The 12,805-nt window shown below is 48.0% G+C and overlaps 1 protein-coding gene across 4 annotated transcripts in view; it reads left to right on the top strand.

The window, feature by feature from the left end:
- The window catches only part of LOC134945485 (SEC14-like protein 5), a 261,987-nt gene that overhangs the window by 154,943 nt on the left and 94,239 nt on the right, over positions 1–12,805 (top strand). For all 4 annotated transcript variants that reach the window (XM_063934806.1, XM_063934807.1, XM_063934804.1 and 1 more), the window contains one exon: positions 8,593–8,678. In XM_063934806.1, coding sequence (XP_063790876.1) covers positions 8,616–8,678 — 63 coding nt within the window. In that variant the 5' untranslated portion in view covers positions 8,593–8,615. The remainder of the gene's footprint in view (positions 1–8,592; positions 8,679–12,805) is intronic.

The raw sequence follows: 12,805 nt of genomic DNA, 5'->3' as shown, positions 1-12,805 counted from the left end.
TAGGGGAGAGAAGTCAACTCACCTGCGTGCAGGATGGATTGGCTTCTTAGGCTACTGGACACCATTAGCTCCAGAGGGATCGAACACAGGCCCAGCCATGGAGTCCGGTCCCGGAGCCGCGCCGCCGACCCCCCTTGCAGATGCCGAAGATGGAAGAGGTCCAGAAGCAGGCGGCAGAAGACTTTTCAGTCTTCCTGAGGTAGCGCACAGCACTGCAGCTGTGCGCCATTGTTGTCAGCACACTTCACACAGCGGTCACGGAGGGTGCAGGGCGCTGGGGGGGCGCCCTGGGCAGCAATGTATAATACCTTTTTATGGCTAAAAAATACATCACATATAGCCCTTGAGGCTATATGGATGTATTTAACCCCTGCCAGATCTCACAAACTCCGGAGAAGAGCCCGCCGAAATAGGGGGCGGGGCTTATTCTCCTCAGCACACAGCGCCATTTTCCTGCTCAGCTCCGCTGTGAGGAAGGCTCCCAGGACTCTCCCCTGCACTGCACTACAGAAACAGGGTAAAACAGAGAGGGGGGGAACTTTTTTTGGCGATATTACTATATTTAAGCTGCTATAAGGATACAACACTTATATAGGGTTGTTCCCATATATATTATAGTGCTTGGGTGTGTGCTGGCAAACTCTCCCTCTGTCTCCCCAAAGGGCTAGTGGGGTCCTGTCTTCAATAGAGCATTCCCTGTGTGTCTGCTGTGTGTCGGTACGTGTGTGTCGACATGTATGAGGATGATGTTGGTGTGGAGGCAGAGCAATTGCCGGTAATGGTGATGTCACCCCCCAGGGAGTCGACACCGGAATGGATGGCTTTGTTTATGGAATTACGTGATAATGTCAGCACATTACAAAAATCAGTTGACGACATGAGACGGCCGGAAAACCAGTTAGTACCTGCCCAGGCGTCTCAGACACCGTCAGGGGCTGTAAAACGCCCTTTACCTCAGTCGGTCGACACAGACCCAGACACGGACACTGAATCTAGTGTCGACGGTGAAGAAACAAACGTATTTTCCAGTAGGGCCACACGTTATATGATCACGGCAATGAAGGAGGCTTTGCATATCTCTGATACTACAAGTACCACAAAAAGGGGTATTATGTGGGGGGTGAAAAAACTACCTGTAGTTTTTCCTGAATCAGAGGAATTGAATGATGTATGTGATGAAGCGTGGGTTAACCCAGATAGAAAAGTGCTAATTTAAAAAAAGTTATTGGCATTATACCCTTTCCCGCCAGAGGTTAGGGCGCGCTGGGAAACACCCCCTAAGGTGGATAAGGCGCTCACACGCTTATCAAAACAAGTGGCGTTACCGTCTCCTGATACGGCCGCCCTCAAGGATCCAGCTGATAGGAGGCTGGAAACTACCCTAAAAAGTATATACACACATACTGGTGTTATACTGCGACCAGCCATCGCCTCAGCCTGGATGTGCAGTGCTGGGGTGGTCTGGTCGGATTCCCTGACTGAAAATATTGATACCCTGGATAGGGACAGTATTTTACAGACTTTAGAGCAATTAAAGGATGCTTTTCTTTATATGCGAGATGCTCAGAGGGATATTTGCACTCTGGCATCGAGAGTAAGTGCGATGTCCATATCTGCCAGAAGAAGTTTATGGACACGACAGTGGTCAGGTGATGCGGATTCCAAACGGCATATGGAAGTATTGCCGTATAAAGGGGAGGAATTATTTGGCGTCGGTCTATCGGATTTGGTGGCCACGGCAACTGCCGGGAAATCCACCTTTTTTACCTCAGACCCCCTCCCAACAGAAAAAGACACCGTCTTTTCAGCCGCAGTCCTTTCGGTCCTATAAGAAGCGGGCAAAAGGACAGTCATATCTGCCCCGAGGCAGAGGAAAGGGTAAGAGAGGGCAGCAAGCAGCTCCTTCCCAGGAACAGAAGCCCTCCGCGGGTTCTGCAAAGCCCTCAGCATGACGCTGGGGCTTTACAAGCGGACTCAGGAACGGTGGGGGGTCGACTCAAGAATTTCAGCGCGCAGTGGGCTTGCTCACAGGTGGACCCCTGGATCCTGCAGGTAGTATCTCAGGGTTACAGGTTGGAATTCGAGAAGTCTCCCCCTCGCCGGTTCCTAAAGTCTGCTTTGCCAACGTCTCCCTCAGACAGGGCGACGGTATTGGAAGCCATTCACAAGCTGTTTTCTCAGCAGGTGATAGTCAAGGTACCCCTCCTACAACAGGAAAAGGGGTATTACTCCACGCTATTTGTGGTACCGAAGCCGGACGGCTCGGTAAGACCTATTCTAAATCTGAAATCTTTGAACCTGTACATACAAAAATTCAAGTTCAAGATGGAATCACTCAGAGCAGTGATAGCGAATCTGGAAGAAGGGGACTTTATGGTGTCCCTGGACATAAAAGATGCTTACCTGCATGTCCCAATTTGCCCTTCACATCAAGGGTACCTCAGGTTCGTGGTGCAAAACTGTCATTATCAGTTTCAGACGCTGCCGTTTGGATTGTCCACGGCACCTCGGGTCTTTACCAAGGTAATGGCCGAAATGAGGATTCTTCTGCGAAGAAGAGGCGTATTAATTATCCCTTACTTGGACGATCTCCTGATAAGGGCAAGGTCCAGAGAACAGCTGGAGGACGGAGTAGCACTAACCCAAGTAGTGCTGCAACAACACGGGTGGATTCTGAATTTTCCAAAATCTCAGTTGACCCCGACAACACGTCTGCTGTTCCTGGGAATGATTCTGGACACGGTTCAGAAAAAGGTGTTTCTTCCGGAGGAGAAAGCCAAGGAGTTATCCGAACTTGTCAGGAACCTCCTAAAACCAGGAAAAGTGTCTGTGCATCAATGCACAAGAGTCCTGGGAAAGATGGTGGCTTCTTACGAAGCAATCCCATTCGGCAGATTCCACGCACAAACTTTTCAGTGGGATCTGCTGGACAAATGGTCCGGATCGCATCTGCAGATGCATCAGCGGATAACCTTATCGCCACGGACAAGGGTGTCTCTTCTGTGGTGGTTGCAGAGTGCTCATCTGTTAGAAGGCCGCAGATTCGGCATACAGGACTGGGTCCTGGTGACCACGGATGCCAGTCTGAGAGGCTGGGGAGCGGTCACACAGGGAAGAAACTTCCAGGGAGTATGGTCAAGCCTGGAGATGTCTCTTCACATAAATATACTGGAGCTAAGAGCGATTTACAATGCTCTAAGCCTGGCAAAACCCCTGCTTCAGGGTCAGCCGGTGTTGATCCAGTCGGACAACATCACGGCAGTCGCCCACGTAAACAGACAGGGCGGCACAAGAAGCAGGAGAGCAATGGCAGAAGCTGCAAGGATTCTTCGCTGGGCGGAAGATCATGTGATAGCACTGTCAGCAGTGTTCATTCCGGGAGTGGACAACTGGGAAGCAGACTTCCTCAGCAGACACGATCTACACCCGGGAGAGTGGGGACTTCATCCAGACGTCTTCCACATGATTGTGAACCGTTGGGAAAAACCAAAGGTGGATATGATGGCGTCTCGCCTCAACAAAAAACTGGACAGGTATTGCGCCAGGTCAAGAGACCCTCAGGCAATAGCTGTGGACGCTCTGGTAACACCGTGGGTGTTCCAGTCAGTGTATGTGTTTCCTCCTCTGCCTCTCATACCCAAAGTACTGAGAATTATACGGCAAAGGGGAGTAAGAACGATACTCGTGGCTCCGGATTGGCCAAGAAGAACTTGGTACCCGGAACTTCAGGAGATGCTCACGGAAAATCCGTGGCCTCTACCTCTAAGACGGGACCTGATTCAGCAGGGACCGTGTCTATTCCAAGACTTACCGCGGCTGCGTTTGACGGCGTGGCGGTTGAACGCCGAATTCTAAGGGAAAAAGGCATTCCAGAAGAGGTCATTCCTACACTGGTTAAAGCCAGGAAGGAGGTGACTGCACAACATTATCACCGCATTTGGAGAAAATATGTTGCGTGGTGTGAGGCCAGGAAGGCCCCCACGGAGGAATTTCAATTGGGTCGATTCCTACATTTCCTGCAAACAGGATTGTCTATGGGCCTCAAGTTGGGGTCCATTAAGGTTCAAATTTCGGCCCTGTCGATTTTCTTCCAGAAAGAATTGGCTTCAGTTCCTGAAGTCCAGACTTTTGTAAAAGGAGTACTACATATACAGCCCCCGGTTGTGCCCCCAGTGGCTCAGTGGGACCTTAATGTAGTTTTGGATTTTCTCAAATCCCATTGGTTTGAGCCACTCAAATCGGCGGATTTGAAATATCTTACATGGAAAGTAACCATGCTACTGGCCCTGGCTTCAGCCAGGAGAGTGTCAGAATTGGCGGCTTTATCGTATAAAAGCCCATATCTGATTTTCCATTCGGACAGGGCAGAACTGCGGACGCGTCCTCATTTTCTGCCTAAGGTGGTGTCAGCGTTTCACCTGAACCAGCCTATTGTGGTGCCTGCGGCTACTAGCGATTTGGAGGATTCCAAGTTGCTGGACGTTGTCAGGGCATTGAAAATATATTTTTCAAGGACGGCTGGAGTCAGAAAATCTGACTCGCTGTTTATACTGTATGCACCCAACAAGCTGGGTGCTCCTGCTTCTAAGCAGACGATTGCTCGTTGGATTTGTAGCACAATTCAACTTGCACATTCTGTGGCAGGCCTGCCACAGCCTAAATCTGTCAAGGCCCATTCCACAAGGAAGGTGGGCTCATCCTGGGCGGCTGCCCGAGGGGTCTCGGCATTACAACTCTGCCGAACAGCTACGTGGTCGGGGGAGAACACGTTTGTAAAATTCTACAAATTTGATACCCTGGCTAAAGAGGACCTGGAGTTCTCTCATTCGGTGCTGCAGAGTCATCCGCACTCTCCCGCCCGTTTGGGAGCTTTGGTATAATCCCCATGGTCCTGACGGAGTCCCCAGCATCCACTAGGACGTTAGAGAAAATAAGATTTTACTTACCGATAAATCTATTTCTCGTAGTCCGTAGTGGATGCTGGGCGCCCATCCCAAGTGCGGATTGTCTGCAATACTTGTACATAGTTATTGTTACAAAAAAATCGGGTTGTTCTTGTTGTGAGCCGTCTGTTCAGAGGCTCCTACGTTGTCATACTGTTAACTGGGTTCAGATCACAAGTTGTACGGTGTGATTGGTGTGGCTGGTATGAGTCTTACCCGGGATTCAAAATCCTTCCTTATTGTGTACGCTCGTCCGGGCACAGTATCCTAACTGAGGCTTGGAGGAGGGTCATAGGGGGAGGAGCCAGTGCACACCACCTGATCCTAAAGCTTTATTTTTGTGCCCTGTCTCCTGCGGAGCCGCTAATCCCCATGGTCCTGACGGAGTCCCCAGCATCCACTACGGACTACGAGAAATAGATTTATCGGTAAGTAAAATCTTATTTTTCACAGCCTGTAACATGGCAGTTTGGAGCTGATTGGCTGGTACTCTATCTCCATCCAAGGCTTAGTAAATAGACCCCTAAATTTACTAAAGCTTTTAAAATTGAAAAGCGGAGGTGTTGTCCATAGCAACCAATCAGATTCTGTCTATCATTTTCTAGGATGCAATGGTGTCTCCTTGGGGTATACTATAAGTGTTAGTTTTTTAGAACTGGTGATGTTGCTCATAGAAACCAATCAGATTTTACTTAACATTTATCTAGCTGCTTCTAGAAGAAAATAGATAGGCAACATCACCAGTTCTAAAAAAAACCTCACACCTTAGTAAATTTACCCCTGTTAGTCTCGCCCCATAATGGGGCTAATTCAGACCTGATTGCTGCTGTGCGTGTTCACACAGCAGAGATCAGGTCTGAAATGCGCCAGCGCCGCAATGCCGACGGCTGTCTTAGCACTGCGATCGCCTCTGCCTGATTGACAGGCAGAGGCGGTCACTGGGCGGGAGGGGGCGCAGGGGACGCAGTCCGTGCATCACAGGCATGCGGGGGGGGGTCGTGGCGGCTCCATGACATCACACGCAGCCACTGCGACCCGGGCAGCGACGAGTAGCTCCCTGCTCGCGCACAGGAGCTGCGCTGGTAGGGAGCTACTTCTACAGTACAAAAGCATCGCCGCTGTGCGATGCTTTTATACTTGTACGACGGGGTAGGGCCTGACATGCGGGGCGGACTAGCCCTGTGCTGGACGTCCCCCCGCATGTCAGGGAAGCTGATCGGAGATGTGTTAAATTTAGCACATCTACGATCAGCTCTGAATCACCCCCTATATTACTAAGACTTTATGCAATGCGCTGATATGAGTCTTATTAATTACTGTTTGACCGAGTGTCAACCTAGTAAGATTTATTGTATGTACTTCGATTGGAGCATTGAGCAAAAAGTCTTTATCCCCTAGGTGATTGAGGTCTATATGATATGCATATCACTAGTAAGTGCTAATCAGCATAATAAATAAGTATTTAAAATGCCATTTAACACTATTTATTGTATTATCAATATGCACATGAGATTGCATTCAAAAGCAAACATTTCTGTATTTGCCTAGGTCTGTTCATGCATGTGAGATATAGTACATGGCTTTATCCGGATAACGTTACACAACAGATCAGAAATGAGCTCCAAGCTACTGTACGTGCATTAGCTCCAAACGCCACCACAGAACACTGATAACATTAAAAAGGCTGACGGGCATTTTATATTAAACACAAGGCGAACTTGTGGAGGTGTTCAGTGCTGTCTGAGAAATTGCTGTGTACAGCAGAACAGGTTATTTAAAGATGTTTGTGCTACATTGTAACACGGCTGGGAGAAGTAATGCTCTGCAGAATGTGTGGATAACCTATTTACAGTATTAGGCATTCATCGTTTTTACCTAAATACAGTATATGCAGAGGCAACAATCGTGCCAAATGCCTTATTGACTCTCTGAGCTTCTCATTAAGTGATAGTGAATAATTAGTGCACTAGATTTCTGCGTGTAAATGACAGGTCCTCATTCTTGCACCCAGAGTCCCCGTATTGGTCATACAGGGACTCTGGGTTTTCATAAACATTGAACATACTTGTCACTGAAATGTATCCAGACTCATATTGTTCTCCCACTTCTTTTTGCAGTAGGGCAAATTATTTTTCAGACAATGGGGTAGATGTACAGTATTAACCTTGAGAAGGCATAAGGAAGTGATAAACCAGTGATATGTGCAAGGTGATAATGCACCAGCCAATCAGCTCCTAACTGTTAATTTACATATGGGAGCTGATTGGGTGTAATATGGTATGCCGGCGGCCGGGCTCCCGGCGACCAGCATACCGGCGCCGGAAGCCCGACAGCCGGCATACCGACAGTGTGGCGAGCGCAAAGGAGCCCCTTGCGGGCTCGCTGCGCTCGCCACGCTGCAGGCACGGTAGCGCGCCACGCTATTTATTCTCCCTCCAGGGGGGTCGTGGACCCCCACGAGGGAGAATAGCTGTCGGTATGCCGGGTGTCGGGATCCCGGCGCCGGTATACTGTGCACCGGGATCCCGACATTCGGCATACTGAAGACCACCCGAGCTGATTGGCTGGTATGTTTATCCCCTTGGTTTATCACTGATTTATCACTTCCTTATGCCTTCTCCAGGTTAATACATCTGCCCCATTGTCCCGAATGAACTGGTTCTGCTAGCTAATATATTTGTTCCTTGGAACACCCACCGCCCCCTCCTTTTTAGAATTCAGCCTGTGGTGGTCATTCCGAGTTGATCGCTCGCTAGCAGTTTTTAGCAGCAGTGCAAACGCTATGCCACCTCCCACTGGGAGTGGATTTTAGCTTAGCAGAAGTGCGAACTAAAGGATCGCAGAGCGGCGGCATAATTTTTTGGTGCAGTTTTAGAGTAGCTCAATACCTACTCAGCGCTTGCGATGACTTCAGAAAGTTCAGTTCCTGTTTTGACGTCACAAACACGCCCTGCGTTCGTCCAGCCACGCCTGCGTTTTTACGAACACTCCCTTAAAATGGCCAGTTGACATACAGAAACGCCCACTTCATGTCAATCACTCTGCGGCCAGCAGTGTGACTGAAAAGCTTTGCTAGACCTTGTGTGAAACTACATCGTTCGTTTAGTGTTCCTTCTAGGATTGAAATAGGGCAGGGCGCCGGACTCCGGGGCACGGCCATGTAAAATAGGGGGCGTGGCCATGCAAAGGTAATTTTAGTGGGCGGTGCGGCCCACAGACGTTGCTATAGGGGGCGTCTGTGGCCGGCGACGTCACTGTTGGGGGCGTGCCCAGCACTGACGGAGGTGCTGGGCTTTCCCCCAGCTCTTTCCCATAGCGTGAATGGATGCCGTGCACATGCGCACGGCATCTTTACACGCTTGGAGGGCAGGAAGCAGGCGGCTGTTCTAGCAGGGCGCTGCAGAAGGGGCAGGGCGGATTTTGCCTTTAAAAAATAGGGCAGGGTGCAGCGCCCTGCTAAAACAGCCTAGTGTGAACACTATCGTAATATTACTTTGCGCGTGCGCATTGCGCTGCATGCCTTTTTTTGCCTCATCGCTGCACAGCGAACGAATGTAGCTAGCGATCAACTTGGAATGACCCCCTGTGTTCTGTAGGATGCATGATGGAGCCAGCTGATAACTGACAGATCGCCCTCTCTTTCTTACAGACAGCCCAGGACCAGCAAGGAACATGGTGCAGAAATACCAGTCCCCGGTGCGGGTTTACAAGTACCCCTTTGAGCTTGTCATGGCGGTGAGTGGTTGTTTACGTCATTGTTTCAGAATCATGTTTGGGCAGTACAGATGGTGTAATGGTTAGCATTACTGCCTCACAGCACTGAGGTCATGGGTTCAATTCCCACCATAGCCCTAACTGTGCAGAGTTTGTATATTCTCCCCGTTATTGTGTGGATATCCTCCGGGTACTCCGGTTTCCTCCCACATTACAAAAATATACTGGTAGGATAATTGGCTAACAACAAAATTAACCCTAGCGTGAAAGTGTCTGTGTGTACATGTGATAGGGAATATAGATTGTAAGCTCCACTGGGGCAGGGACTGATGTGAATGGGCTAAATATTATCTGTAAAGCGCTGCAGAATATATGTGTGCTATATAAATAACTGGTAGTAATCTTTCGCTCCAATAGGGAGACCCGGCTCTCTGCAGCTGGACACAGTACCCTAGGGCATTGTGCTGCTGCTGAGATATATTTGAATACAAATCAGTTGAAATAGAATTAATCAAATATTATTACAATTCCATAATACGCTCTTAGTGAACGTTTCAATAAAATAATTTTGCTGTAAATCCATTTAACCTGCCTGGCAGTTGTTACTCACATAGGGGTCTATTCATGAAGCAGTGAAAAGTGTGGATAAAAAGACCGGTGAAGAAGTTGTCCATGGCAACCAATCAGCATCTCCCTTACATTTTTTAGAATGTACTTGATAAAGGCTTCCTTCAAAGCTGATTGGTTGTTACGAGCGACTTCTCCATTGGTCCTTTTCTCTACCCTTTTCACTGCTTCATGAACAGACCCCATAGAATAGTCACATTGCAGTAACTGTGGCCGTTGTGAGTGTTTAATGTGGACCTGTTACATACACACAGGGAAGACAGACAGTTGCTGGTCAGATCTAGTATGTGGTAAGCTGGGAAGTTGGAACCGCTGAGAGCTGGCCCAACTAATATCCAGGAGGTAATGTTTGCTGGGTAATTGATTGGCTGCATTCTCATGAACAATAAATTAGCCTTCAATATGCATTCTCATGAATATTAATGTAGCCTTCATGATGGATGTCCTTACTCGGTAACAGGTCCATGTAGTGGCTCTCTCTTGCTCTGTGACATGGCTGGTAATGTTACACAGTGTTATACCTAAAGAAGGCGATAGGACGGGTCGCAGGTCACGAAGTCTCCACCCATGTGATCCCGGCCCTGTGTTGCCATACTTGATGCTGCTTGATAAAAGTCTCACCGTGGCTGCCAGCTCCTTTCACACTATTTATAATGCACGTGGTGCTCCCCTAAAATCCTCACCTACCACAACTGTACATTATGGGGCTGATTATGGGGCCCGTACATTATGGGACGCTGGCTGCTGCAAACGCTTTAGCGCCTTTCGCTGTAGCCGCGTCTGTGACTATATGCTAATGCTAGTATCAGCCCTTCCCCTGGTATGCAGCCATGTGTCTGACCATGCCAGGACTGAGATGCCGACTTTTGGGCGTCTTTAGATGCTTTGATACCGCTTGGTGCATCTATAGACACGCTCATCGCTCGCACCATCGGAACTTGTACCAGCCCAGTGGCCTCTAATATGCGCCTGTGTATGCAACCAGTTCAGCGACACGCCCCGACACTCCCATAACACGCCCATAAAGACAAACCATTCCCGTGCGTCTGAACAGCCGCCGCCCAGGAACTTCCAGCACATTTCTAAGACACTTCTGCTCGTATGCATCTAATATCACTGCGACTGTACAAACGCGGTCGGGATGCATGCGCGGCACGTCTTAGACGTGTGCGTGGCAACAAAATAAACTACATGCACACAACCTATGGCATCCTTAGCAACTGGTTTTATACAGAAACTGCTACCTGTCATACACTCGGCTATACACCTTTAACAATGAAATATATATATTTTTATTACTGTTCCTTTAAGTAACAAGGTTTGTTGCTCTTTAATAGGGAGTAAGACGGCAGTTCGCTCTGCTATTTTTAGTGCAGGTTATAGTTCCGCACTGTATACAGGTTGGTGCTGAGTCACTTGAGAAACTGGATGTGTTACTTAATCTATAGCATTGTGCATGCCGCGCTTACACTGGCCCATAGCCCTGAGCGACATCTGAGCTACTGGTGACACGCACATGGCTTTGTCTTCATGATCTTTTACAAAGTCCTTGACGTCACAGAGATAGGGGGGTGGGGGGGGAGCTCAACCCATTCACCTGCACCTTGAATGCTGCCATGTAAATACTGTACGCCGACTAGAGATCAGCAACACTCTGTTAACTGTTCCGTGAAATACTGGCCTCATTTGTAGTGTTCTCGCTTGGGTCTGGGGGATGGGGATATTTTGTGACAATTTCCAAGGGCACTTTGCTGCAGAACAGGTAGCATGTGGATGCTATAAACATGACGCTGGCTCAGCGGACCCCAGTGCATCATACTCTTTTTTTCATGTAATGTTTTATTGCATGTCAGTACTCGCCTTCAATTGATAAATAGTTATGAAGCTCACTAAAGACTAATTAGTGAGAACGAGAGGGCTGTATGGTGCCGCTGATCCATTCTGAAATTAAGGACATTTCCAGTTATAAACCATTTTTCAAGTCCTGAATTTAAGGGACTGTTAACAACTTGGCATGGGGCATTCAGTTTGGGTGAAAAGTAATATAACATTCCAACCATCTGTGATGTGTTGTGTGGCAGACTTTCGCAGAATCATGGCAGCGCGTAATAAGCAACGTGTGCAGGCTTTAACTGTAATAAATAGGAATGTTTGGATATTACGGTAAGGCTGAGGGAGCATTTCCTTCCGACATGTCAAAAATACATATTGACTGTTGTGGGAGGGATTTAGTTCTATAGGTAGATTACCCAGCCCAGCGCAAAACACACTTTAGTAAATATAGCCCCAGTAGCCTGTAACCTCTGATAAGATCAGCGGCCACAACTGGTTCCTGGAACGTACTTAGCACAGGCAGGGAACTCTGTGTACATCAGCTTCTCCCCCTGTCAGGAAGCTGTGAGCCTGGCCTCAGGTGTCAGGTGAAACCGATCGCGTATCTCTCCTAGGAATTCATTTGCTTGTCGTGACTGGACAGACTGTAACAGAAGCCGTCTGTCTGCCTTTAACTACTATACTTTATCTGATGCCGCAAGACTTCTTCAATCAGGAACTGAAAAAGATACACAAGATTTCCACTGATGTTTAAATTTTAAAGATGGCCTCTCACGTTCTTACTGACATATTGTTCAGTATATAATAGGCCGTGACTCAGCAAGCTGCTTATTGGGCAGCCGCTCCCTGGGTATTGCTGACCTGCGTTTCTCCCGTTGAGCTTTATGGGATACGCAGGTCTGCAATAAAGTTTAACAATAATACTAAAAGTTGTGCATTACTCATGTTTGACATTTAGAATACTTTTTTCCGATGTAAGTTTTATAAGACTGTTTAATACATTCTTCTGTATGTATGTCTGTCTCTCTCTTCTTGCTATGGTTTGATTGGAGCCTCACACCGTTTCCCTGTGCTGCTGGGTACCCTGTACCTTCCACTATATAACACTGCCTGTGGTTTCCTGCTGCCTCCATTCTCCTCCTCACATCGTGTCTCGCATCATTCCCCTGCTCACCCTAGGGTAAATGTGAGAACTGTTGCTATGAAAGGGGGGGGGGCGATATCGGCGCCATACCGCTCCACCCCCCCCCCCCCCCCCATGTATGATAGCCTTGGTCTGTGCCCCTGTCCATATCGGCGCTGCTATCTATGATGATGCCTACACACGGTGCGATGTAGGCTAATGGCCAATGTTGGGGGGGGGAAAAAAAGGGGGGGATATATAGTATATAAATATATATCAGAGCGCTTCCTGATATATAGATATATATTTATATACTATATATCCCCCCTTTTTTTTCTATATAAAAATAATTTTTGGTATCTCAGTAGTACCGTTTGGGAGCAGCTGTAATCATATTGACATTATTATTATTATTATTATTTAATTGTAGAAACGAGCAGGATAATTGACTATACAAGCGTCAGGGAATTTTTTAGTATTAATGGCCAATGTTGACCATATTGTGGCCAATGTATGACCGTTCCGACACCTGCAGCTGTCTATTTCGACAGCTGCAGGTGGCGAT

Source organism: Pseudophryne corroboree, chromosome 7 (assembly GCF_028390025.1).
Source record: "Pseudophryne corroboree isolate aPseCor3 chromosome 7, aPseCor3.hap2, whole genome shotgun sequence".
Classification (NCBI taxonomy): Eukaryota; Metazoa; Chordata; class Amphibia; order Anura; family Myobatrachidae; genus Pseudophryne; species Pseudophryne corroboree.
This window is presented reverse-complemented; position numbering and strand designations above follow the sequence as displayed.